The sequence below is a fragment of the Lagopus muta genome, chromosome 7 (genome assembly GCF_023343835.1).
Source record: "Lagopus muta isolate bLagMut1 chromosome 7, bLagMut1 primary, whole genome shotgun sequence".
NCBI lineage: Eukaryota > Metazoa > Chordata > Aves > Galliformes > Phasianidae > Lagopus > Lagopus muta.
Genome location: NC_064439.1, coordinates 47499096 through 47526973, shown reverse-complemented (window position 1 = coordinate 47526973; position 27878 = coordinate 47499096). Strand labels below are relative to the sequence as shown.

Here is a 27878-nt window from a genome sequence, read left to right as displayed (position 1 = left end):
TGCCATTCCCCTTGCGCCTCTCCACACAGTGGCTGCAGCTCGCCTTTTGGCTCCCTTCACTGCACTCTGAATCCTCCACATCCCTCCCCGTGCCCTGAGCGTCTGACCAGAGAGATGCCTTCTCCTTGAGGCGCTGCCGGCATCCCCCACCAAAACCCACCGGGTGCAGAGGAGCGGGGATGCCGAGTCCCAGCCTCCCAGAGGACTCCTGATCCCAACATTGCCATAGCAACCGCTCCCACTGCTCCCTCGATAAGTAGCAGTGCTTGCAGAACCCAGCTCGGGACATTGGAAGTCCAGACAACCCAACGCTGAATCGCAATCTATCTGCCACCGCTCCGTGAGTACTGCAGCCTCCCTCCTGTCTCTGTCACCTCTTGCTTTGCTCTGTTCTTTTTTTCTTCTCTCTCCTCCAGCAAGGCAAATCTCGTGTCACCCATCCCCATCCCATGGGAAGCTGGCTGGGGATGCTCCCATACAGGGTGATGCCATATTGGGGTTGAAACGTAGGGGATGGATTCTTGGGAAGGGAAAACATGAGAGAAAACAGCTTCAATTAACTTCTATACTGGGGTGGACACTTTGCAAGGAGCTGGTACTGTGACTCCCTATGCCACTGTAAAGCATTGGCACGTGTGAGGGCTGGTTTGCACCACGAGGAAATAATTAAGGAAGGTTTTTCATTATTTACTTTCTCAGAAGAGAAAAACTTTGCAGCAAGAACTTATGCAAAAGTAGCTTGTATGTTTTTCAAAGTTTAACCGTTGGGATTGGTTTTCTGCAAGTTTATGGGAGGTAGTGGGAGTCAGTCTTCAGGTTGATTTTGAACTAGCCCCTAGAAGTGCACAAAAACCTGCTTCCAGACAGTATAAGGGATCTCTGCATTCGTGCAACTATTAATAGCAAAGGTTTCAGTAGAAGGATACTCCAGCATCAGGCTTTCAAACAACAAATTTTTCCTAAGAAGTTTTAAGCATGTTTCAGAAAACAAACATCAAACTAATCTAACAAGAACGTCTGGAGACAGCAGCCTAGCACTCAAATAACTGAAGGAGAAGTAGCATGAAGCTGTTCTCCGTGCCCAGGAAGACATCGCCTCAATAGGGTAATGTTAAAAATATAGCAAAACTTGTAACAGAAAGTTTGGAGCTCGAGGCAAGAACACCCAGACTTTCTATTTTTAGGGCATCTATTTTCTTTTCCAACAGCAGTAGATGAGTTGCCTTGTCTTGTTTACAAGATGTGCCTGGGAAGTAGTTGTAGAGGACCAGAGAATGGGTGCAGATAGAGAAGCCTGCAGAGAAGCCAAGGCTTTCTGCTGAGCCCAACACACACAGGCACAGCGCTGTTCCCTGTGCCCCTTGAGCTGCTTCAAATGAGCTCTGTGACTGGAAAGTGGGTGCAAGATGCCTAGACCCAGATAAGGGTATCTCAGTCTCTCTTTACATACTTGTCAATGATAAGGTGCCTACTGTAGGAGCCTGCAGAGTACACGCAACAGAAGCACAGACAAGTCTTTTTTTCCCTCCTACTTAGGTTTACTGAAAGAAAAGAACTGGCGAGGGTGTTGGGAGCTTGACCATCCCTCCTTGCTCATGGGTACACTGAAACCAGACTGAGAGGGGCAAAGGAATGAAAAAAAAAAGATTCAAAACCTGTCTGGAGAGCATAAAGGTGTGCAGGAAGGGAAGAGATACTCTGGACTCAGAGGGAAACTCCAATGCCTGAGCAGCTGTTTGGGCAGTGTAGCAAAGAACAGATCTCAGAGCATTAATTGCTGCAGTCCAGCTTCTGGCTCGTACCTCACACTGTGAAATAGTCCCACTTGTTCCCATTTCCAACTGTTGGGTGCTAGCAAGGCCAGGCCCATGCAGGGTTGCAGACAAGCATGCATGCTTGCCATCTCACCCCAGGGCCCCCACTGTCTACACTTTTGCTGCTGAGCAGCTTCTTCTAGTAGCACTCTGGCCTCTGAAGCCAACTCAAGCAAGGGCACGGCAAGGGGCTAATTCACCCCAGGCAGCCCAGGAACTCTGTTCTGGCTTTTCACTTCTCTCACAACAAATGCCATTAGAAGGAAAACGAGGAGTGAACCACTACTTCCCTCATCCTTCTGACAGGAGTACACAGCCTCACATTTTGGCTCACATTTGGCATACAGGTCTGGCTGCCCCGAGACCTGTACCATGTTGCTCATGGCAGAAACGTGCTCTGGGTCCAGGAAGAGATAGGTACCTCGTGTCATACAGGCTTAGGAACATTATCATCCACATATCAAAACAAACACCAATTAAATTCAGATTAGATTGCCAACTGCCAACTAACAAAAGAATGCCCTTAAGAGTACTTTCATTTAGGTAGTATCCAAGTCAACATGACAAGGGTGTCTTTAATGATGAGGTGTGGCCTGCAAACTAGTGCATGCTTTTTCTTGGAGATTTTTACCAGTCGTGGAAACAAAACACTCTTCTGACCAAATAATAAATGAATATTAAAAATCTGCATACTTACAGACAGCAGTAGATGGTCTACTGAAGTCCTCAGAAGCAGAGTTTGTGGAGACTTTACAAAGGGCCAGTTCACAAATTCTAAGGAAAATAATAAAAGGTAATTACTTGTATGCATAGCAAGTGATGTCCTTGATGGTGAAGAGTCCTGATATCTATGGCCAGTGAGCCCCTGTAAACTTAGGTAAGAACTGCAGGTCAGAAAATTCTCCATTTTATGGGTGATTACAGTCATCTACCGATGATTTCTTTGAGAACAGTATTGTACCTTGAGTTTAGATCCAAATCAACATGTTTATAATTTCCATGCAGCCTGGCATGCACTTCAGGTAACTAGGAGCAGGCAAGCAATGCAGAACAACTTTAGTCTAAGCAAAGCCACTTCTGTACCAAGGTCAGGATCAAATGAGAAAAGTCCAGCTCTTCAGATTTATTCTCACAGCTTTTGTTTACTGTCTTATAAGGGAGACTTTTCTCATGAGATTTCATTTCAAGATGGCTTGAATACCACGTGATCAAAGGACCTCAAGAGATTTAAATTGTTTTGGTAGAACACTGTTAGTCTATCTTTGCTGAGTTCTCATTAAGCTCCAGCCTGATCACTTGAGATAAGTTGTTCATACATCAAAACAACTAAACACCAAAATAGTAAAAAAAAAAAAAAAACACCAACAACCCTGGTCTCTTTGTCCATCTCTAGGCAAAATATTTATATTTAGTGGAATCCTAGAATTAAATGCATTGGTGGACTGTTTGATGAAGCCCCATAATTTAGGGAAAGAAAGGAATCCTATAATTTGCATGTATGTGTGTGTACGTATGCTTTAAAACTATGCTAGTGAGTAATAGGAGCTCCTTTGTGTAGCCATACCAGGGCACTCTACAAAGACTTCTGAAAGAGTATATTAATTAATAAATTCAGAGTGTTTGCTGTAAGCTACTTAATAACAAAGGTGCAATTTAGGAAGAGAAAATTTCAGACATTTTCCATGTGAATCTTCATCACTTACAAGAGTGCATGTTGGAGTCCTGTTATATGACAGTGACCAGCACGACAAATAATCCACACAAAGCTGAAACAGCTTTCAGTCATATCAACACTTTTCAGCTCGCCTTGTTATTCCTTGCTCTTTTCTCTGTCTGTAAGTTGAGCTCACCCTGTTTATTGCCAAATGCTTTTACAAGGAAAAAAGTTACACAGGAAAAACACAGCACTCTTTCTCAGCCTTTTCAGAAGCATTTAAGGCATCTCTGCTCAGTCGTTTCCCAAAAGTAAGAGGCTAGAGGTGACTCCTTTGAGAGCACAATGCTCTGCAGGCTGGTGTTATAGCCTGGCTGTGCTGTACAGAAGGTAGTCTCAGGCTAAGTGACTATTGAATTCTAACTCATATGGAAAAATCTATATCCATTTTAGACAGTGTCTCCTGCTGAGTGTGATTTAGAGCTTCACTGCAAGCATTAAAGCTGCACCAAGGATGAATGTGGCTCATATTGTTGAGACATACAACCAAGTGCAAGAAAAAAAATCACAGTGCTCCATGCAAATGGCAGGCATTACCTACAAAGGTGACTGACTGCAGCAGACTGTTAGCATGAAGGCTGGTAGGAAAGGAGTTGCACTTAACACACTAAGATCCCAGAATGTGCTTCCATTTGTAAAGGCATACTAATGACTTCATGCAGTCACATGAAACATTACAGGGGAATCTGTTTCTTCAGTGTCTGGAATTGATTTTAGTGGTTTGGGAAAGCACCATTACAATCCTCACATACATCACCTCCTTTTTTTTGAATGAAAGGCCTTTGTGTAATGCACAGCAGCAGGAAATGGCATCACCCGACAATTCACACACTGTATGCAACATATATAGATCCAAGACACCAAATCTCACCATGCATTCTGGTCCTTCTTTTTGTGTTCTTTTTTAACAATGTGCAGTGTGGAAGCATATTTGTGAGCAAGGCAAAGTTTTCTGTGGGGCAAACTTCTAAACAAAAGGGGTCAGAAGTCAGCCTGTAAAGGCATGTTTTAAAGCACTACAGTTGCTGTAGGCTTGTCATCTGTGAAAATACAAAGACAGATCTAAAAGATCTATTTAAAAACATTATTTTTCTAACTATTAAATTAAGAAAAAATTAACAAGGAAGTCTTATACTTACATATAACAATCCCAGACGAAGTCTCTTTACGAACTTGATTTTCCTGAGGTGAAACAATGAAACAACTTAGAGAAATCAAATCAAAGTTAATTAGATTTTATAAGGTATGGCTAGCCAGTGTAAGTTATTACTAATCTTACACGTAGATTTTACTATGTATCTCCACATTTTTTCACCCAAGACCTGTTTTAAAAAGTCCACAATCTGAAATGTTATCTTTAATTTTACTGAAAACTTTCTAAATAGGACAACCTTCTGGAAAGAACATTACCAGCACAGTCATAATATTTAGCTAACAGCCAGCATAACTTAATCAAATCCCATAACATCAAATGGCACTGAAGAAATAAACAGTTTCTCCATCAAATCACAAAGTGCAGTGTGACCTTTCCTATGGCCAGATAATACGTGTTTATGTTTTAAATGAAACGTTGTCTGTTATGTCTTAAGCCTTAGCTACAGATTATTTTTACAGTCAACAAACAGAGCAACCATACCATGCTAAGATGCATTCAAAGATTTCTTTATGAAGTGTCTTCCTAAGTGAAAGCTGTTATTTATTTTTGTTAAAGGCCAACAAAGTTTCCAGGTGGTACAACCCCACAGTACAGACCTGATGCAGGACTGGATCAGATCTTCTGTGGTCAAACCCCTCATCCAGGCTTTATTCAGTGGGGTATTTACAAATGCATCGAATTTTACAGATTTCTGTGAATTTTATACACTGATGGGTATGATAGTTAATTCCCTAAGTACATTATGAGTCAATGTTGCTGACATTTATTACTGTAATTTAATATTGCTGCATTTACTTTGAAGTCACTGCAGTTTAGGACATGTTTTTCCATTCCCTGAAGGACTAGCTCATTGCATGGTATGATTGCGACCTTCCATATTTTGTTTGGCAAATATTTACGTTACTAGATTTTGCTTGAGGTCTAATTGTTCTTAATATAGATGCAAGTTTTAGTCATAGAAATGAGGTTAACTGACCTAATGTTCATTTCTTGCTAACAAACAGCTGCAATTTTCAGAGAAGTATTATAGGTAATTTCTTGGCCTGCAGCAAGATCAAAATATACTCACACAGTACAGTCTCCTGTTCTCTCATCCTGTCCTCCTCCTTCCTGTTTTTCTTGATTGCATTTTCTTTCACCTTTCGCTGTTATTTATCTTTTCTTCTTCACCTCCATCCACTTTCCTCTGTTTTTTTCCCACTTCTTCTACTGTTGACGCAGTCTCCTGCTGATTCTCTGCCTTCACTGTTTTCCTGTTCCCTACAAGGAGGCCAGTGTGCTCTTATTCCCCCTAAACAGAGAACAGAGGTTGTGATCAGGAAACTACCACGTCTGGTAGCTTCAAAGCATCAAAGCTTCAAACCTTTGGGGAATGCTGGGGATTCTCAGGTAGGAAGTTGGACACCAGGGCCTTCTACACACATGCATAAGAGGGGATAAAAAGCCTTGAAGAACAAAATAGCAATCCAAAGAGTTCTATAGACCACGGGCACTTAAGCAACCTTATGACATGGGTCCCCAGTGCTCCTACCAAGGCCACGCGGATGCATTCCTCATGCTGGCTCCACAGCCTGTGGACACTGGCCGTCTTCCAGAGTCAGCTCTCACATCTGGGTCTTTGGGGGTATCTATAACTGGAATTATAAGAATTATCTCTTCAGCATTCATAATTTAACTTGATTTCATAGTAAACACCAATTATGACAATTAGTTTACAGTTGAGAACATGACGTAGAACAAAATCAGAAAATATTCTATTTCCTAGCACTTATTTCCTGCATGTGATAGCACTTTCTGGATGATTAAGGTCCATATTCTTCTGCAGAGCCAACATATTTTCATAACCAATGTAGGTGGAAAAATGGGATATCACACATGTAACAAAGACTGTGAACATAAGCATCTCTTAGCACGCTTGGGCAAAATCAGGTCAGCAGACTGTATGACAGAAAGCAGCTGGAAGACAAGAGCTTCCCTCAGTCTGGCTTGCAAGTGGATACATAACACCAACATGTCTGTTTTATGTCATGCTGCTGCTTTTCTTTCTCCCTTTTTTTTTTTTTTTTTTGGTCCTGTAGTTTCAAGGGGGAGAAAAAACCCATTTCAATGATGTCAACAGAATGTGTTCAGCCACTTGATATCCCAGAAGACAGACTGGACAAGCGAGATTCACACTGCAACCATTTAGGTAAGTGTTATTAGATGATGTCACTGCAGAAATTGGAGAGGTGTTTCTACACATCATTAGGCCCTGTCCAGTTGCTGTTTTTCCCCTCCAGCAGTACAACCGAGCCCTCGTGAAACCCGATAGATTACACCTTCTGCTGACATTTCTGATGCCAGATGGAAAGGCAAAGAGTGGTTTTCTTTCTTGCATATAAATATCAGCTGAAGCTCTAGAACAAAGTTAATTAATGAGGAAAAATGAAAAAGCCATTGTTCTTTTCCGTGGTAGAAAAAAATTGAGCACTTTCTTCATTTGTACAACAATAAACTGAAGCCATATAACTGGATCTTTCCTGAATAGGCATTCTACATGCTATTTAAGTAACAGATTCTAAATACCTGCCTTTTTCTCTAACGGAGTGGGCTAAGTACTTTTTTCTTCTTCATTTTCAATTGTTTCCTCTCTGAACCTATTTCGTATGCTAACTTTTGCACTGACAGTACCAGATTTTTTTGCTCCACCATACATCTATGTACCAGACTTCACACTTGATAGATGTGCATTTTGTATATTCATGATCTTTGCCTCAGTTTCAAGTGCTATTACTTCACTGTAGCCAGAATCATGAAGATTCAGAAGCTCAGAAACCAAAAAACATTTGCTCACTTTTTAGCTTTGCAATAACAATAAGAAAACAATACAATTTCAGGTGTTTGACCAAAAAAAAGTGTTAGGCCAGCAAATTTTATAAACTTTCTTGTTCTGCCCTGCATGGAAGGTATCCTTGTCCTGTCTCTCTGCCACAACACTTCTAGCCAAAGGCACCACTTCTGCAATTGCTGGCGTACTCAACACAATTGCTCCACAACATTTTTTATTTAAGTAAATACAGAACTAGTTCCTGTCTACAGATGGGAAACAGAGGCAGGAGGAGGTTAAATGAGTTCATTAATACCATTCAGTAAGCCTCAGAGGGCTGAAAAAAATGGTCTGTGTCTTCCAGGATGGTTAATCAGGAGATTGTCCACAGGGCTGGGAGACTGCTGAAGCCAAGCAAGAAACATCTGAGAAATCAAAGCTTTGGTTTGCACGACGATGCTAATGACAGGCTAGACTTAACTTTTTCAGCTTGCACGAGCACCCAGGAATGCAGATCCTAGCAGAAAAATCACGCCCACCATCTGAGTCACTTAAGACAAGCCTCATTTTAAGAGAAAACCAAAAACCCAGTGTAATGTTATGTAAATCAAAAGTGAATACCGACAGCCCCGTAGCTCCGGAAACAAAGCCAGCTCCTGAAGGGAACAATATGCCGGTTTTGTTTGCTAGTACCTCCGACTGACCTCACACAGGTAAAGCTCTCCCTCACAAAAGCGCGCTCGTCACTGTGGAAGAAACAGCCCCACACTGCGGGCTGAGCGGGAAAACGACGGTGCTGCTTTCCTCAGCCACGCAGCGCGCCGCGGCCCACAGCTTCACCCCCTGCTTTATGCCGGCCACCTACGAGGCAGAAGGCCCGCCAGTCACTCACTGGTATGTACACGTAGTACGGCACAGAGGCCTCTTGTCTGACCCCCTATTTAGGATTTCTTTCTCCACAGTCATTTCAGTCTTCTTGGATGAAAGCTGTATTATTCAAGCTTTTCTTTTCACCATCTGTTTTATTATTTCCCCTCTGCTTCACTCTTTTTTTTCTTTTTTTTTTTTCTGCAGAAGATCTTTCAGAACAGCTGATTAAGAGCTGTGATCTCAAGAAGAAACCAAGAAAAGGTAAAACTATCCAGCCTTCCCAAAACACTGAACAGGAGCAAAAAAAGCCAAGGAGAAAAGACACACCAGCTATACACACCCCACCACCCCTAACAGGTAAGCGGTACATCTCTTTGAAATCTCACTATGCAAGAGTGGACTGAAGCTGGGCAAAGCTCCACAGATGTACTTACATCGCTGTGGAAGCAGACGGGAACACAGCTTCACGCCACGTGCTCCCAGTAAGGCAGTGAAATGGGGAGGATCCAGCTTGTGCCCTGAAGCTCCTCCTGCCCAGGGAGGACCTGTGGGAGGAAGCTGGAGAGGCACGCGGCCTGCTCTTCCTGGAAAGCACGGAGGGCCTGTGCGTGCAGGGATTCTGGTAAAGGCTCGGTGTTTAGAAAAGCCAGAAACCACCGCAGTGTCAAAGGAACTCCTTGTGTGATGCCCTGTGCTGCTGTACATTGACATACCTCTCCAGGTCAAGAGCTGAATGCCACCAGCCTGGGGAAAGGAAGAGTGTGGAGCAGAGTGGCCCTGAAACCAGGTGGTTTTTCAAGATCAGCAGGGGGAATGAATGATTATCTCATTCCTCTGCTAACAAACACTCCTTGTACGCTCCCTGGGGACTGAGTTGTGCTCTTGTATCAAGTGCACTGACTTCTTCTCATGCTACATACATAGGAGTTAACCACTAACCATCTGTGTGGTCTCCTGTGTGCCTCCAACAGTTCACACTTATGGAGTGAAAAGCAAGCATTGGGGTGTTTCAGTATTTGTAACTCCTTGCCCCTGGCTCTTCAGCTTTCACGTGTATCTGCCTGTCAGTAATTCTCTCTTACGAAATGGCTCAGATCTGGAAAGCTGCATTTTGTACACCAAGTAGTCACTGTATGAAGAATTATAGCATTTCACTAGCTTAAATAGGCAATTCTGAGTAGCCATATAGCCCATGAGAAGAAGATTAAACATCCATACGATTAAACCGCTTCGATAATACATCTGAGTTTCTGGAAATAGAAGATCCCACTCATCTTCACCACGATTATTGATGGGCTACAGTTTGGCCCATGGCATAGAGCCAGAAACCAGCTAGCCTCAGACCACTGCTGTATATACTCTATAGGATGTAATTGACTTGAGGGAAATGTGCACTGTTGCAAAGCCAGAAAAGAATGTACACGATGCTGAGCAGATTATGCACTCATTGGGAAAGCGCATAGTAGTATTAGTAGTCATTGGGAAAGCCATACAGGTGCAGATTTCTTCAGTGTAAATAAATCTGAAGTGACATTTTCTTTAATTCTTGCCTGCAGGCATACTTTCAGACTTTTCTGATAATCTGCTGAAAAGGTATGGTATCTCAGAGAAGCCACAGAGAGAGAGAGTGAGTCAGGGCTCTCAGATCACCGAACTGGAGCAGAAAAAGCCCAGGAGAAAAGATACACCTGCAATACACATCCCACCTTTGATAATAGGTAAGAAACTTAGCTGAAGTTGCTTCTAGGCTGGATGGAAGTTGTTCTGCCCAGTGTATTCAGCAGTGTTTGCTGAACTGGACCTATATGGTCAAAATATCCAATATTTTGTGTGGTGGTTCATTGAAAGACTTTTCTGTACCCACTACTCATGCTAGATAGACCTGAAGGGGGAGTGAGAGGAGACCTGATATCACTTGAGTATCTCATGTAAAGGCTATCTTGTTTTTTGTGAAAATCCAACCACTGCCCTCCTTTTCAAAGTAGAGCACACACAAATTTTTAGGTCATGTTACTCACATCGCCTCAGATATCCTGGAGCAAAGCTGTTCTGATGAACTCCCTGTTAATTTGAATCTACACTCAGGAAACCAAGCTGTGAACATGTAGTTAACTGCACCTTAAAGACAGTTCTGTGCTTCTGGCACAATACGCAGTGCAGCAGCTAATTTGTTCAATGAGCATATGGATTCAGCCATCCATGTTTTGGCCCGAAGACCCTTTGTTTGTTGAGTTTCCCATGTTTTTCTATCACAGAGAAGCCTCAGTTCATCAATGTTTCTGAAGGTCTCTCAATATGTAAAGCACTTTGGAAGCGTTAATTACTGCTACTAACCATGGGTGCAAGAAACATGCATGTTTGTATGCTATGCACCAGCTGTTTCTTAACCACAGGATGGAGCAAAAGAATGAATGAATGAACAAATGAAGAAAAAAAGCAAACAAACTAGCCTCAGTTTCAAAACAAGTGCTAAAACTTGAAAACTTTGGTTCCCTCAGGAAACTCCTGTATGAAACAAGGTCTGCTGTGGGTTGGCACTACTGCAACAGTGAGATATACTAGCTAGCTGAAGAGATCCTGAGACAGCTATTTTGGCCCTGAGTGACTAAGCAACAGCTGAGTACATCAAGCACCTGAGTTTTAGGTACTCATGGAATTTTCTGCACAGATAAAAAATACAAGCTGTGTAAATGGCTTCAACAGTCACAATAAGTGCCTTCGTTTGTAGACATCTGCTTTCCTTGTAAATCTAGAATTACAGAATCATAGCATCATAGAATCATGAAATGGCCTGGGTTGAAAAGGACCACAATGATCATCCGGTTCCAACCCCCTGCTGTGTGCAGGTCACCAACCAGCAGCCCAGGCTGCCCAGAGCCACATCCAGCCTGGCCTTGAATGCCTGCAGGGATGGGGCATCCACAGCCTCCTTGGGCAACCTGTTCCAGTGCCTCACCAACCTCTGGGTGAAAAACTTCCTCCTCATATCCAACCTAAACCTCCCCTGTCTCAGTTCAAAACCATTCCCCTTGTCCTGTCACCATCCACCCTCATAAATAGCCGTTCCCCCTCCTGTTTATATGCTCCCTTCAAGTACTGGAAGGCCACAAGTTTCCCCAAGGTCTTCCCTGAGTCTTCTCTTTTCTAAGTTAAACCAGCCCAGTTCCCTCAACCCTTCTTCATAGGAGAGATCTGATCCTTTACAACTGATTCAAACATGCAATAATTTTTTTTTTTCCATTTAACCATCTTACATTAATCATTATGGGGCTCCTTAGAACAAAGGAATATGACTAAGTTTGCAGGATCATGATCATGGCAGCAAGCATGGCAAATACTAGCTCCTGGCTCATTGAACTCAAGCACTTGAGTGGCTTGCATCATTTGGGAGAAGTTGCAAAAAATCTGTCATAAAACTTCTGAGCCCAACTGCAAATGCTCCACTTTGACATATTTAATATAGAGCACTGATAATTAGCTACTTATGTAATCGCTCAAAGAAATTACCAAGCAAATTACCTGAAATTTCACGGGACAAATAATTAGGAAAAAAAATCAGTCTTTAAGAGAGCAATTCAGAAACAGAACTGGAGGCGAAGTTCATCAAATAATTTGTAATAAATGTCTCACGCTTTATACATGAGGCCTGCTCTTTCTGTGGACTTTGGAAGAGCGTTGAGGGATTATTTTGGTCAGTTCAAAACAAATCGCCTTCAGCCATTTTAGCACCTTCCAAGATGCTGTGTGTCCTTTGGACTTCAGGATCTATGCAGTGGAGAATCTAAAAGTGAAAAATGTTTGATAGAAACAAAAAGTGAAATGTTTTTACTGGGATAATGCTGAAATGATTGATTCTTGTTTTGGTTTGAAAGTAATTGCTAGCTAAGGGGATGCAGAAAGGATAAATTGCTTCCTTGACACATCTCAACAATACTATGGTTAGCATCTAGTCACTTATTATTTCTTATTTGTAGCCTAGAGTAATTAACTCAAGCAGGCATTTAAGGGAGAAGTAAGAATCATTTTAACCATCTTCCCCTCTTGCCTCCTATGAAGACTTCCTCTTTAAAAATTTTTGTAGAAAGAGAAATCAGTACATTTTCATTGCCAAAATGCAAAAGGGAAGAACACAATAAAAAGAGGAGAAATGCAGTAGCTTTCAAAAAGTGTGGCAAATTTCAAAGTGTGTTCATTTGCCACAGGGGAATGACAAAAAATAATTCATTTTTTAAGGTTTTCAATGACACTTCCAATTTCACCTCCTTGTCTACTGGTGAATACACTATCCAATATACTGTCCAGCACTCAGCATGAATGCAAAGCAGCCTTCCAGATGGTTCCCTTCTCTGCAGACTTTTCCTTCCAGATCCTGCTCTATATGTCTGTTTCCTAATGGTTGACTCCCTCTGGCAAACTTCTGCTCCTCTCCAGGGAGAAACAGCCTGTGTGAATTTGATTCTGTCTTTGCTCTTAGGATGTACATTTTTTTCTTCAAGATAAACCAACATACATAGTTCTGCTGGTTGAAAGTCGCTGGTGGCAACTTCATGTCTTGTTGTGAATAAATGACTCATTGTGGCTGAGGGCTGGTCCAGTATTTACTGCTTGTTTACTTTCAGGGTTATCCCATCAGGTAGCAGACAGAGAATAAACAAGCTGAGCTTTTGTGGAATGGCGGTGCAAAATAGCATCTGAATTATAGACTTGGAGACCTGAGAAGCCCTAGCATAGCTACGTGTGCTAAATAAATATAGAAGGACCTTTCTGTCCTTCTGTCCCCATTCTCCTGGTCCTGCCATTGCAGCACTGAGCAGCACACTCTGTGCCACACGTATCCTTTGTGAACCGTGACTGAGTTGTTCCAGTTTCTTACATCTCCCATTTTTGTCCCTCCCAAGCATCCCTCTTTCAGTTGTATCATAAGCAACATGAAAAACTCCACTCAGTCGTTTGTTGTAACAGTAACATTAATTATCTTTTTAAGCAGCTGTCCACACAAATAGCTTTGTCATGAACGTGCATTGAAAGGGCAGCTGTTTTCCCTCTTGGCTTTGGCCAATTGATGACAAGTGCTCTAGCACTTTCTTTTTCTCTCTTGGGTGACCACGGACCCTTGCAAATAAAGCAAGCCAAACTGGACATAGGGAGTGACAAAAATAATGTATCTGCTGGATAACACGATCCACATGTGAAGTAGAACTGGTTTTACACCTTGCAAACATCAATTAGGTAATGGAGTTATAGAAAGGTGGCTGCTGAATGAGGATGTCTGCATTGTTGTCTGAAGAAACCCATATCTCCCTATTGTCTGTAGTAGTGAGAAATCAGTGCCTGAGACAACCTAAATGTCTAAGCCCAGGCATCAAAGAATCTTCCCCTTCTTCTAAACATACTTTGGCTTCAACCTCCTTGTGAAGTGGCAAAAATTACGTTGTGACCTGCATGTACTGCTGAGCCTGGAACAGAGATCTTCATTGGCTCCCCTTCAACCAGTCAATGCCTTGGCTTTCTGAAGTGATCAGACAACAAGATTAAACACAACCACTGTTCTAATGGCTTTCTTTCCTCATACACAACAGTAAGAGATTTAAATCCCATCCAAGGCCAGCTCTCCACTCTGGAGCGTTCTTTATTGCCATCCTCATCTGCCAGTGTATTCATTTAACCGAAGCATTTGTGAGATCATCAGGCCTGTGTGTTTCAGCAAATATAGGAGCGTGGTTCCTGAAATGTGGCTGCCTGATGTTTCTTAATCAGATCAGAGACAACTAGTAAAACAAGTTTCAAACTCTTTGTTCTATCCTATCCTCTACAAAACTGGTTAAGGTGTCTTTAGGATATTAACTCACCTGCTCAGTGAAAATCTCAGCATACTGCAGAATCAGAACAGCCCCTTTTCTGTGCAGTGGATATGGCTGGAGCACTCCAGTAAATCCTCCAGCCCAGCTAAAGGAGTGGTCTGTAGGCAGGCAGGCAAGTGGAACTGTTATCATCTTGGTGGTGTACATCCCAGGAAGAGATCTGAGGTGGTACATGGCAAATGGTTGGTGTAAGCCAACATTTTTTGCCTATGTCTGAGCTTCCTAATAGAAGTTCTCATGTCTCTGTGAGTCTTTCTGTTCCTAGATAAAAACTGCAGGTAGTTGCAAGTTATCTCAGGCAAACATGACTGCACTTAATTTCTGTGCTACTTTATTTTGTCAAGTCTCTTGGCAGATATTAACAGAACAACCTACCAATCCTCAAAACTGATGTGGGATGAGCTGCATTTCATAATTTGCACAGCTTGGAAAACAAAGACTGGGAGGCAAAATGATTTACTTTAATGGTAAACAGAGAAAGACTGATTTACGAATGTTCCCAAATTCCCACATTTTACTTCCACTTTCAAACTTGGAAGTTGCAAACTGTGTTCTGTTAAGCACACTCTCTCCACAAGTGATAAACAGCATTTCAAACCCCTCAAAATCCTTTTCCAGTGTTAGAGAAATAATTTCATTTAAGACATCCCACTCCACTGTTTCATGTTACAAGTCTGATTTTAAGTGCATGTAGTTTTTCTTGAAAAAATGGCTGGTGATCCATGTTGTAGAAAGTTAGCAACCTGCAACTCAAGGCTACGTACTCATCTAGTTTTTGAGTCCTGAGCGTTGCTGGAACCTTTGGAGTTCATCAGTCAGCAGCATTACACACTGATAATGATGACTCATCTTGCTATTGATCATGGTAACTATCTGGCATGCTGTTGCTGCAGGTCCAGCTGAGAGCTGAGGGCTTCTGGTTGGCTGCTATCTCCCAGATGTCTCTACCATTTGCTCTAGAAAGATGTAATCATGCCATTAGAATTCAACACACTTTGTAATTCACAGAATCACAGAATTTTAGGGGAAGGAAGGGGTTGGGAAGGACGCCTGGCATTTATCTAGTCCAACCCCCCTACTAAAGCAGGTTCCCTGGAGGTATTCAAATAAGAGTGAGAGTGGATGTGATCATCAAGTACATGGCAGCTTCATTTATCCTACATTCCTGATCTCTTATTCCTGAGTTTACCCTAAAGATAGGTTAATTCTCATCAAATGATCCATTCCGACCTCATATTTTAAGAGCACTTGTGCTTTCACAGTTCAAATACTTTAAGAAGAAAAAAAAAAAGAAAGAAAATAGAAAAAAAAAAGTTTGCATTTGTCTGAATTGTCTATAATGAATAGCAGTCCAGGTGGGAAACATTTACATCTATCTCTGTAACATAGCATAATTATTTGCTATAACAGTGGTTGCTGCTTTAAAAAATGAAGTCCATCATGTTTCAAAATAATATCCATGCTTACCTTTCAGTCTGTCTCATGGTGCTGGTAAAACCATCTGGTTCACAAGAAACAAGTAACTTAAAATGAAGAGCAGTATAGGCTAATATTTTCATTAATTCGTCCCCTCTGGAAAGAACTCCAAAGTTGAAGAAAATCTTCCTGTGTGGTATTGCTCTATTTTCAGACCTCATGAAGGCTGAAAGCCTTCTCTGTTCAGAACGCTTTCAATGCAGAAAGAAGCAAAACCAGTTGGTTTGACCAAACAGCTCAGTTGGTTAGTGCAGACTAAAAGCAAACACCAGGAGTCTGAATTATGGAGAGATTTTGTTGGTTTCTACTCAATGGTTACCCTCATCCTGTTTTTAGACTGTGTTGACCTCTACACCAAGGAAGGTGGCCATAAACTATATCTTACTTCTTGCTTTTTACTGGAAACAGGCAAAAACAACACAAAGTGTTAAAATAGAGATCAAGAATATTTCCTAATGCATTCTCCTTCTCCCCTCTTTGCTTTATTAATTTAATCTCTAATAACAAGAATGGCTACAGTAACTGGGACATCACTGTATCACATAAAAGCCTTGAGGTCTTACCATGTCAAGTATGAGAGAAAGAAAGAAGGGAGGTATGTGAGAGATTTGTGGAAGGTGATCAATAACCTGCCTGTAAAATCAAGAAAAGCTTAGGAGGAAAGAAATCCACGTGGAAAGATACACAGCATATGTATTTTCGATGAATCTGGTTTATAGAATCCCCATGTTGTGCTCTTAACTGTGAAATCAAACTGTCCTTCAGTTTTATGTTATATTTTTCATCAGTGCCTTCACAATAGTGATGAAGCCTTATTTTTGTCCTTATATTGCAGGGTGAATTGGCTTCAAAGCATATCCAAATCTCTGACCTCACTAATTTAAACATTGGCACTAAGTCCTCAGTAACATACCTGATTTTAACATCAATCTTAATTCTGCTGCTTCTGTAATTGATTGATACCCTGTAGCTTCAGTGGGGATGGTGCTTGACGTGGGTATTCTCTTTGTCTCTTACAGCATCTGTATTTGCCAAAACTAGTGCTGTCATATACATAGAGAAAGCAAGCATGCATACACATTCACACAGACTGACTCAGTGACAAACATTAGTTGATAGTATTTATTTCATCTTGCAAGATCGTTTCTTTTTTTCTCCTTCAGCTTCCCAAGGCCTTTTAAAAAACAGGTTACCTGATGAATCTTCAGTGTCTCTTCTCACATGTAACAGAAATATGCTAATTTAAGAGTGCTTGTTAATTTTAGCTGGAAACGTGGTGGTCCGATTCTAGTTTATGAGTAGAAGGATGTCCCAAAAATAAATGAGGAGCAACTCCCAAGATGTTAGAAAAACTACTTTAGGATTAAAAAAATTAGAGCAGACAGAAAAAATTCTTTGTATCTTGATATATTATGAGGAAATGGCATTTTAAATCCATTACTTCTCTCTCCCTCTCCCCCCCCCCCCCCGCTTTTAAGGCACAAAGCTGCTTACAGAAGAAAAGCAAACGGCGATTATGGAAGATGAAGAAAAGGATGGAGACACAGTCCCCAGTTAGGATTACAGTGATATTTTCAGTATTGCAGTGTAAATAATTCTGGGTCATTCAAAGTGGCAGCACATAGAAAAAGAAGTCCTTTCATTTTTATAAATAATTTTTTCAAGCATGCACTTGAATTTAATTTATCTTCAAGTGCTTCTCTGCATCTCATGAAATCCCAGCAAGCATTACAGGAGATGACAGAAAATTCACCTACACGTGGGGCTGGAAGGATTCTCTTGGTTAACTGAAGCAGCTTCCCAGGATTTCTGTCTTCAAGGGATCCACCTGAGACTGTATCTAGTACCTTGTAGTGCGGTGGTAAGAGTTGACACAAAGGGCCCACCAACCCAGGGAAGCTGGCACTAGATAACAGGGTGTCAGTAAATGCATGATACCACTAGATATCACAGGATAGTCAAATATCAACTAATGATTCAAATTGCATTTTTCTTCTGACATCTCACCTCGTTCATCTAGCTTGCCTTCATTGGAATAATGCTGAGCACAGTAAATATTTCCACACGCAGGACTGATGTGATCCATGTTCCTGAAGTGCAAAGCAAACACGTCTTGGGCCTGTATCTGTTCATGACTGGTGTTTGAGAGAGAAAAGGGCAGATTTACTGTCGTAGAAAAGCTTACAGCTATGGGCTGTTGGCACTGGCACATCAAACAGAACTGACGACAGAGCTCTCAGAAGAGAAACTTTTGGGAAGAGCAACATTTGCCTATTATAGTGGTGTAGAATGGTGACTTCTTTTTTTTTTCTCAAAGGTTTCATTCCTGGATTGCTGAAATCCAAATTAGTTGAAAAGCTGATCCTTTTACTCATCTTTTTATATATATATATCCATATGAGGTTTTTCAGCTCAGTCCTTGGAGGGGCTGTTAAGGATTAAAAATCACAACAAGATACTGCAGACTAAGCAAAAGAATAGCATTACTCTACATCGTATGCATAATGCAAGATGAAACAGCATCATACTTCTTAAAAATAATTTAATTAAATGATTAAACCAATAAATGTGTTCACGGCCAGCTTCACACTTCAACATTTGTACAGAGATGGTACTTGTAGAATATTGTACAAAATATGTAGGGCTGGATAGCTTTGTGCTTATCTTCATAGCTCTGTGTGCTAGATGGAGCAGCAACACCAGTGGACCCTTAGGGACCTCAGTACACATATTAGAGATTACCTAGGCTGGCAGACTGCATCCAGTTATCTGTTTAACACCCATAGGCAGGCAGCTGAGGAGCACACTAGTCTGGACTTCATTTGCCACAGTGACTGACCCAGCATCTTTCATCCCATTCACAGATGTTCAGCTTCAAGATGTAACCAACAAGCTTATAATAAAATATGGTATATTAAAGCATACTAGAGATCAGCTGTATTATTAATGGGATGTCTGATTCCTAGAAGGCATAATTTTTAATCATATTAATCTATCAGCAAGCTAAGACAATATTTAAAATATGATCAATCAATGCTTTATTTGATAATGTTCGCATAAGGTACACAGTAAAGTATGTCACTGCAAGAACGTGGTAAGAATAGAAGTACAATCAGCATGTCACATCTGTGAGCCAATGCACTGCTGGTCTTTAATTTTTGGAACTGTAAGTTAAACTCGATACAACTTTGGTGAGGCACTGATGTGGCCCAAGCTTTATGCCATGCTCCCTGCCAGCACAGTTTCATTTGGATCCCACCCAAGCAGCTCAAGCAAAGTTTTATTATTAAATTCAGGAATACTTAGAAGATGAAAAATGTGAACAAAGCTGCTTTGAGGCCAGCTCAGGAGCATGCTGGGATTTAGGGGTTAGGAATTGAGATGATGAATAAAGGACATGGCCTCCTCCCAGCACAAAATGCAGGAATAGAAACAGACCTTGTGTTGCCCCTGTGAAAGAAGGTCCATGGCATGAGAGACTCCCTGTACCATTCCTGAGCTCCAAGGCACTGCGACAACAAATTGCCTTTATGTAAATGGTATGGTTTCTAAAGTAGAAAAGAATTCTTTGGTAAAAAATAAATGCCAGGCTTGAGTGAGGCAAAGCAGATATTCATGTATTTGCACATAACAGTTCACACCAGCTAAGAACCTGAATGAGCTGGAGAAAAAAAAAAAAACAAAAAAAAACACCCAGCCTCTTTGCAGTTGTCGACAAAAGCCCTGAGAATTTTTTCACTCCAGGGAAGTTTAATGCAATTTCAGAGAGCCATAAAAGTACCAAGCCTTGTTTTACCCATCCTTAGAGTTCAAGTCCATTGTTGTTCAAAAACAAACGAACAAACACGATTTTTCAATCTACTCTCTCCCAGCAAAACTTATTCGTGTTTGGATTACACTGATGTCAACTGAGCTGTAATTATCAACAGTGTAATTGTAGCTGAGCTACTGAATCCCAGCTGAGCTTCTGCACCACTAAAGCAGCTTTTGTCTCCACGTAGAGGCTCCTGCAAAATGTGAAAGGAAATACATGCAGTACTGACCAAACTCCTGTTTGAAGAGAAAAATACACACATGAGATGTAAGCACAGACAGTGGCCATCCCGTAAGCACTCTCCCAAAACAGCATCAACACAAGCAGTGATCGTGGTAGGCCTTTTCAAGACTTTAACAACATGCTGCTGCTGCAGACCAAAGTCGTCCTCTGAAATGAAGAACCTGTGTATGGCCATGGTGCTCTTGCAGGTCTCGGGAGATGCTCGTGTTGTTTCTTCCAGCCAGCAGCTCCTCATAGCTTTGCCAAGCTCAGTGCTCGACCCTTGAGGCAGCAGGGTTTGCTGCTCTCTTTTTAAACACAGAATGGAAAGAGCAGCGCAGTAGCCTGGGAATGTTACATCCTGGCAGCCCCAGGACTGTGGAGAAACTGGAGGTATCTTGAGGACTATGAAGGCTCTGATGTGTCCCCAAGGCATTTTATCACCTTATTAACACGAGCATCTTGGCTCAGCTTGTCTTCAAATGAAATTTGCAGCGTGATTTGAGTCCAGTTTTACCAGTGTTGCCAGTAACTGCTCACAAAATATAGCAAGAGTGAGGGTGTGGAGTCCTGAAAAGATTCAAATGAACATCATCAGTGCCACAAAAAATGCATTTAGATGTGAAAGCCGTTAAGAATACAAGGCAGGGGCACAAATAGGATGTGACCTCATTGCTCTGAAGAGGATTTGTTTCAAAAGCTGGGGAAAGTTGACACAGCTTAATATGAAAAAAAGAATAACACACTTTAAGCCTACCAAAGCACTGTGTGTTCTTTGCTAAAGAGGAGCTATGGTCCCACTGACATCTGTGATGGCACAGCTGCCTGATTTACCATCCCTGTATAGATCAACTTGAAGCTCAGACATAAAAACGCTGCAATGTACATCATTCACTGAAGCTCATTTAAAATTGCATGTTTATAGTCTGGTAATTTGGCATTTACTATTTCTTACCCAAGAGCTACGTGAGCAACTAAAACATAATTTTTCATTTGGCCAATTCATGGAATAGGAGGCTTTGTAGTGTTTTTCATCTGCCTTATCGTATTCAGTGACAGTGTTAACCTATGGGTGTCAAACCTGTTTGTCTAGCCTGGGCCACACAGTGTAGAGGAATTGTCTTGGGCTGCATATAAAATACAAATATTTTATACGTAAATATAAAAATTGTTTATTTTGTTTTGTGGTTTTGACTTCTTCATTATTTTGTATTGTTATTTTAAATTCTTGATTGTCCGGTCTTGAACAAAAAGTCCAAGTGAAGCATCTGGGCCGGATCTTCTTGCTGAAGTTCAGCCCTTCTTCAAGTCCAAACTGAAGACTGCTTCTCCACAGGAACAGCTGCCTCTGTCGCTTCTCTGACCCCTTCTCTCCCCCTGGGGAGGGATGAAGGAGTGGGACAGGGAGGATGGGCTCATGGAAGCCTCAGCTGTGAAAAGATGAGTTACCAGGAAATAGAGGCTCCATGTGAGCCCACAGAGTGGCCCTGAGTTGGGGCCCTCCCTCCCAGCTAACGGTAAACTTACTTGTGATTCTGTGATGTTGAAGGCCCCCAGTAGTTATGGTCCCTCTGCTGGACTCGTTCCCCTGCCCCAGCACAGCAGCTCAGAGGATGGCAGTCCCTGCCCTGCTCTCTTCCTCAGGATTCAGTGAAGAAGAGCTGAGAGGACTTGGGAAGGGACAAGGGAGAGGGATGGAAAGGACAGACTCATAGGAGCCTTGGCTGCGAAAAGAAGAACGACCGGGAAATGGAGGCTCTGTGTGAGCCCACAGGGTGCCCCTGAGCTGGGGCTCTCCCAGATGAGGGCAAACTTATGGGGTGGGAGCATCAGCGCCAGCGTCGAGGCGGCCGTTTGGATGGAGGTGGACGGATCCTGGCGCCCCGGCGATGCCTGGGGCACGATCTCTTTCTGATCGGCCTGGCAGTGGTGCCGTGCTGGCTGATCTGCAGCAGCGGAGGTGGATCCGCCTCCATCATGTCATCCTCCGGAGGCAGATCCACCTCCATTGGCTCTGTGTCACTGCCAGGAGGGTCCACCTCCATGGGCTCGATGTCGTTGCCCATCGGCCGCCTCTTCTTAAAGGGCGGTTGCTCCATCTCAGATAGGAGAAGCTTTCTGACAGGCAAGCGTCACTCGCTCTCTCCTCTCAGGGGTTCTGAGTGTCCCATGGAAACCAAAACATGGCATTTGGGAGATGGTTGCAAGAATGTGCCAAGAGAGTTGAGGGGTGGGAGGGAGGGGCAGTGCTGGGGGTCCTCAACCACCCTGCAGCTGCCTGGCACGTACCAAGAAGGTCAGGGCAGGGGATTCTTGAGCACCCTGAAGCTGCCTTCAGGGATGGAGTTGTCCTGGTACCAGGCAGTAGCAGAGAGGGGACAAAGCATACTGACACCTCACAGGCAACCAAGGGAGATGCAGTCATTAAAAACCGTTGAGTTTCAAGGGTTGTACCAGCTGTCCTTTCCCATCCCTCACGAATGCCTCTGAGTGTGAGAAGGTGGCATCTCTTCTAATGTGATCCCAAAGGAGAGAGATAGGGAGAAGAGGGCCCACTGTGCTCTGGGCAGTCACAATGGGACTACAGGCGAGTGCACTGGAAGGGCTGTGAGGTCCTTGCGACCTTCCACCCCGAGGAAAAGAAGAGCAACTAGGGTTTGCTGTCCTCAGCCTGTTCTCTCCTTGTTTAAGGTGAAGTCAGGCCCTCCATGGCAGCACAAAGTACAGCTGGGTGTCAGTCATGGCTCTAGATAAGCAGCTTGGATCTCTGCAATCTCTGGAATAGGGGTATTGAAAAGACAGCTTTGGGGCAGGGGATACTGTGTGTCAGTGGCTGTTCCCTATTAGTTGACCCTAGTGTACCTCAAACAGCATGTGTTCAGACCCTACCATCAGGTGAAGAGGAAAGGGCAGTGTTTGTTTCCTCTGCAGTGAATAAATTAACTAGTAAGCTGCCCGTGGGCTGACACTCTCAGTCCCCTCTCAGCTCATTCGTAGCTTTTTTGCCTTTGGCTCATGGCTTTTTGTGAAGGCCTCTGGTGCAGATGGCACATTTAGAGGACTGATTGTTGGTGCTGTGTGTTTGATTCAGTCAAACTCGGTTGAGCCTGGATAACCTGGGGAGGACACAGACCTCCCTTCCATTGAACCAGACACTGGTGCATTAGTTTCTTAAAAACAAGTCAAATATCCCACTAGTTTTATGATTTTGTTTCTCTCTGCTTTTGTTTTAATAAGAAAATATAAAAAAATAAGTTTTATGATTTACACATGACTTGGACGTTAACTACATTGTGTATTTTATGTGCACACCAAGACAATTTCTCTTCACTCATTGTGGCCCCACGCGGACTACATGGAAGAAGATAGTGAGAGATCAGCCTGAAGGACTCATGCTGATCAGTCAGCTGAGCAGCAGGAGTGAACAAAAAGCTACAAGTAGGGAGAAGGAAGTGGGGACATGTCCTGTCCAGAACCAAATTTGCCTTGTGAACCCATCTGTTTCGTCACCTAAAAAGACCCATGAATGACTCATTCATGATGCTGAGACAAAGCCCCTTGTTCCTCCTTTCCCCTTTCTCCTTCAATCTCTTTTTTTGCTGCTCTGATTGCCCTTAAGGACATGGGAGCCAATCTTCTTTCCTATTCTTTACTCTTTTAGATACAGACCTACATAAAACAGACAGAATGACAGAGGCCTCCCTGTGCCTCACTCAGCGTTGATCTGAACATTTAGGTTTTCAATTCAGACTTTCTTTTCTAAAACAAACGAACAAACAAAAAGAAAACGAGGACAAAAACTCCCTCTCAAAAACCAGCACCAAACTTACTTGCATAGCGACCCAGCGATTGGAGCAAAGACTCAATTCACAAATACCCTGAACAGGAAAAGCAAGCAAAGAAACAAACAAAACCAAACACAATAAATTATGCAATTGCAATGAATAATTCATAATAAAATCTAAATGGCATCAGGGGTCACTCTGGACTAAATTCTACATTGCTAACAAGAGGTTATTTCGGAAATCACTGAGATTAAAAAATAAAAATGAAAATAAAAAGTAGAGCACGTTGCAAAGCTAGTCCTCCCTCAAATAACACAGATTCCCTTTCTTCGTAGCTAGAAAATTTCCCTTTGGTGTACGCTAGATGGCAGGGTTGGACTGAGCAGAGGAGCACATCCTCTCCAAGCATACATTCCGTGCACTGGGCTGGCTGCCACTAACACAACCAGTTTCCCTTAGGAGTAGTTTTCATGACGTGCCCAACATTTCCAAGGAGCAGCCTGCACAAACATCCTTTCTCCCTCTCTTTAAAGTACTTTCTTAGACTTAGAGCAGGAAGCTTTGGAAGAGGGAAGGGACATCGTGAGACATCTTTCCAATGCAAATCACAATCTGCCACAATCTGCCTCCACCTGCCTTAGCTCCAGAAAAAATGAAACATAAAACCCCTTTATGCCAGTCAGGTGAATATACTGACTTTCTAAGAGGGGACTCCATTACAGAGCAACACAGCACAGCGTGGGTTCGGTTGAAGAAGAATGTGAGCAAAGAAGAATCTGATCAGAACAGGATTAAGTTTTTAGCAGCCAAGAATAGTGAGACCTCAGGTAAATCAGTTCATTTCCCTTAACTACCCAGCAGTAAAATCAAGATTGTGACTTCTCTCTGCTTCATGACAAAGGAGAGAGTGTGAGTCAGGAGAGTAAGGACAAAATCCAATCCCATTTAAGATGTTGATGGCACAGGACTGTGTTAGCTGGTAAACTGTCCTGAAGCAAAGGAAACAACACAGACAGAAAATGAGTTTGGAAGAATAGTATAATTTTGAGTTTCAGTACAGCCTGCTTATGTAAAACATTGCGGGTACTTTACAGCAAAATATAATTCTCAGGAAATTCCTAGAGTTATATTCCCATTTCATAAACAGATGGCTTTGAAGCGCATTCCTCTCTGCATTTAGTTCAGGCAGTAATCCAGCCCGGCTGCTAGGGTCATGAGTTCTGATGGTGCTTAAGGTCAACGCCACAAGTATCAAGCAGACAAAAATAAGTGACACGGGGACATCAGAGCGCCTGGTCAGCTGTCTGCTGTGTTTGTGGACATTTCTAGGAAAATGCTGTGAAAAGGTGCCACACAGGGCAAGTACACCTGGAATTGCAGTGATCTCTAACAGACAGGAGAGGATGCCCCAGATCTGTTCATGCAACAACCAGCTGTGTTGTACTGTACTGTACTCTCATACAGCAGTGTTACTTGCATACACTGGTGCAGTTCTGATGTTGGACATTCTGATATATATATATATACCAGAATATGATTTCACAATGAATCGACTTTTAGGAAATGTGAATAATAGAATTAGTCGATGCAGCCGTAGATACAACATAGATCAGTGCAGTTTTTACAGGAGAAACCCTGCCTCACACACCTTTTGAGAGTTCTCTGGAGGAAGCCATAGGGATTTCCAGAAGACACGTTGAGAAGGTCCTGCTGTCACAGCTACTGGTCTGACACCGGCTGGGAGAAGATCTTAACTTATGAACTTAACATGGATAAATAACTGGTTAACAGTGGGAGTTATGGGGAAGGCATAAAATGGTCAGCCTTCACAGTCGGGGAGAATTAAACTCTCTGCTGTTCACTGTGCTTATCCAGAAGATGTGGTTTGGAAAAGGTGCTGGTAGGAGATGAAGACAAGCAGGGCAGAGAAATAAGGAAAGTAAAGTAAAAAAGAAAAAAAGAAAAGGAGAAGAAGAAGAAAAGAAGAGGAAGCTTACTTCAGTGTAATTGGCAGAATGTCTGGTATACCTGCATAGTGAGTATCATGTGCAGTTCAGGTCTTCTCAAATAGAGATTAAAAAAAGATATAGAGAGGATCAGCAAGGAAGATAAAAAGTAGAATAAGTAGTTTCCCTGTAAGGACAGTAGAAACAGAACAGACTTCATCAGCTGGGAGAGCTGATATAAATCACCAGGGGCATGAAGAAGAAAGGCAGTTTTTTGCCACTGTTTCTCACAGCATAAAATGTAGGAATGAGAGCAAATCCTTCACAGAGTGAAGAATCTCAGGTCCGTGGGATACAGTGCACCACAAGAACACATGGGATCTCATTGAGATAAATTAACGCCACAGAACTAATAAACATACAGCTGAGGTCACACGAGGCACAATTTTAATGTCCTGCTATGTCTTCTTTTCCCTAGTGAGTGAAACAATTTATATTCCAACCTCTTACCTTCATTCTCCTGAGCACCTACCACACTATGGTAAGGGAACAAATTCAATTTGGCAAGGAAAATCTTTCTTAAGCTGCCTGAAATGGGAGTTGTACTATCTGTGCTAGGCAGTAAGTCACAGTGAGAACATTATAACAAGCTCAACAATCTAAAAAAGCATTGGCTTCCTTAATTTGACAGGAAAGAGTGGTATACAATTGCATTTTAAGGTAACAGTCCAATATTTTATCACTAGGTGAGTGTACACTTCAAAAATAAGAAGGCTATTGAGAACATTTCTAGGAAAATGTTCATTATATTTAGTTAAATCCCACACTTGCTTTTATCTAGGATTAACAGCTGCTGTACAATGCAGTATGGCCCTGCAGTGGTTGCACAGCATCCTTCACCAGCCCGTGAGGAGCTTCATTCCGGATGGATGCCTCTTCAGCTCTTCTGCTATTTCCTAGTCCAGCTCTGAGAAATGTTCTGGATCTTTTTCATCCTTCCCCTTTGGTCAAGGAGTTTATACCTCACAGGATGTTCCTCTGATTTCTTGTGGAAGGCAGGAAAATAGGATCCTGAGCTGTGGGTGGGCCTGTTGAGGTGACACAGCTGCGGTTTGATGGCTGTCAGTGACAAAGCAAGAACAACAGTGGTTACTGTGCTTAGCATTTACTCACTGGTGGGCTTGAAATTAATTCTGCTCAGCACTGACTGTCTGCATAACAGAGGATTTCTGCCTTGGCTGTCAATACATTCTTGGGTTAATGGATAGATACAAAGGGTTAGGAAAAGGTTCTGGAATGCAAAAAGATGTGAAGTATGTGTTAGAAATACAGATGTAAGACTTCAGAATGAACAACAGACATCTTCAACATTGAAATCTGGGCCATTAAGCATTTCAGAATACCTGATCTTGAAATCATGTCCTTATTCAGACCTCCCGGAGTCCCAGACCAATACAGGTGAATCCCAAGGAAATGTTCTCAGGGTTAAAAAACAACAGTTTAGGCAGAAGATGAAAGTTCCTAAAAATCTGAATGAGGAAGCAAGCTTTCTTTTTACCCGCCTTCACGTAGATAGCAAAACACTTCACTGTTTTCAAAATACAATTCATTGAACAAGATGATTTTGAGGCAATAAATCTGGACAGAGACCGTTTTTCCCCAGAGTTCAAGAACAGGTGGATCTGAGGCCTTGTATGATTTTTGAGAGAACTTTGTGGAAGTCACACATCTCCCATCTGGATCTGATGTTTCTCAGCTTTTTGACCACATCTGTTCGAATTCATACTTTGCTTCCTTACGTCTTACACAGGGAAAATAAAAAATAAAAAACAAACATGGCTACAATCAAAATGTATTTGTCTTTTGTTTACTTACTACCTGCAAAATAACCAAGTAACCAGACAGTAGTTGGTCTGATAAGCACTTCAAAAAAGTCATTGCTCAGCGTGAATCCTAAGGAGTGAAAGAAGGCTCCCCTGTGTGAGCTAGGTAACAGCAGATACTAACACACATCTCAGCCCCATCTTGTCCTCAAAGTGAGTAACTGTACTCCAAAATGTCTTGGGAAGCAAAAAAACTATGCACTTCATAAACTCTAGAAATACGTATTTCTATTATTTCTATTTTCTTCATATTTCTGTTATTATAATTTCTGCATAGTCATGTTCTTTCATGTCCTCAACTAGACTAGACTGACATCCATTAATATTCAAATCATCCATTGGGTGAGTTACTGTTCTTTGAGGCACATTCACTTTCCAGATTCATTTCATTTTCTTAAGTCAGCATGGATTCAGCCAAACTGCTATTGGATTTTCCATTGCTCAGCATGGGAGAACGTTTACTGGAGTTGTTGTCAGCAGAAATGACTTGGCTAATAAACACAAGGGATTTATCCAGGACACTGACAGTGC

The 27878-nt window shown here is 42.2% G+C and overlaps 3 protein-coding genes across 3 annotated transcripts in view; 1 reads left to right on the top strand and 2 right to left on the bottom strand.

Moving 5' to 3' along the window:
- LOC125696471 (uncharacterized) overlaps nt 1–2742 on the bottom strand; it is a 57489-nt gene extending 54747 nt beyond the window's left edge. The window contains exon 1 of the mRNA XM_048952196.1: nt 2512–2742. Coding sequence (XP_048808153.1) covers nt 2512–2742 — 231 coding nt within the window. The remainder of the gene's footprint in view (nt 1–2511) is intronic.
- On the top strand, nt 2–21276 carry PPP1R17 (protein phosphatase 1 regulatory subunit 17). Its single transcript, XM_048950813.1, has 5 exons — nt 2–340; nt 6763–6872; nt 8565–8717; nt 9917–10078; nt 17176–21276. Exons 2-5 carry the CDS (start codon nt 6791–6793, stop codon nt 17253–17255), a joined length of 477 nt encoding a protein of 158 aa, XP_048806770.1. The 5' UTR covers nt 2–340; nt 6763–6790; the 3' UTR covers nt 17256–21276.
- A 3262-nt stretch (nt 21277–24538) lies between these two features.
- LOC125695811 (dual specificity Calcium/calmodulin-dependent 3',5'-cyclic nucleotide phosphodiesterase 1C-like) overlaps nt 24539–27878 on the bottom strand; it is a 305234-nt gene continuing 301894 nt past the window's right edge. The window contains exon 20 of the mRNA XM_048950775.1: nt 24539–26583. Coding sequence (XP_048806732.1) covers nt 26414–26583 — 170 coding nt within the window. The 3' untranslated portion in view covers nt 24539–26413. The remainder of the gene's footprint in view (nt 26584–27878) is intronic.

Bases quoted from the DNA above. Each gene is read 5' to 3' on its own strand.
- PPP1R17 (XM_048950813.1), top strand. From the start codon at position 6,791: ATGATGTCAACAGAATGTGTTCAGCCACTTGATATCCCAGAAGACAGA. The intron at 8,718-9,916 runs GTAAGCGGTACA...TCTTGCCTGCAG, and splicing joins CACCCCACCACCCCTAACAG to GCATACTTTCAGACTTTTCT. The intron at 10,079-17,175 runs GTAAGAAACTTA...CCCGCTTTTAAG, and splicing joins CATCCCACCTTTGATAATAG to GCACAAAGCTGCTTACAGAA.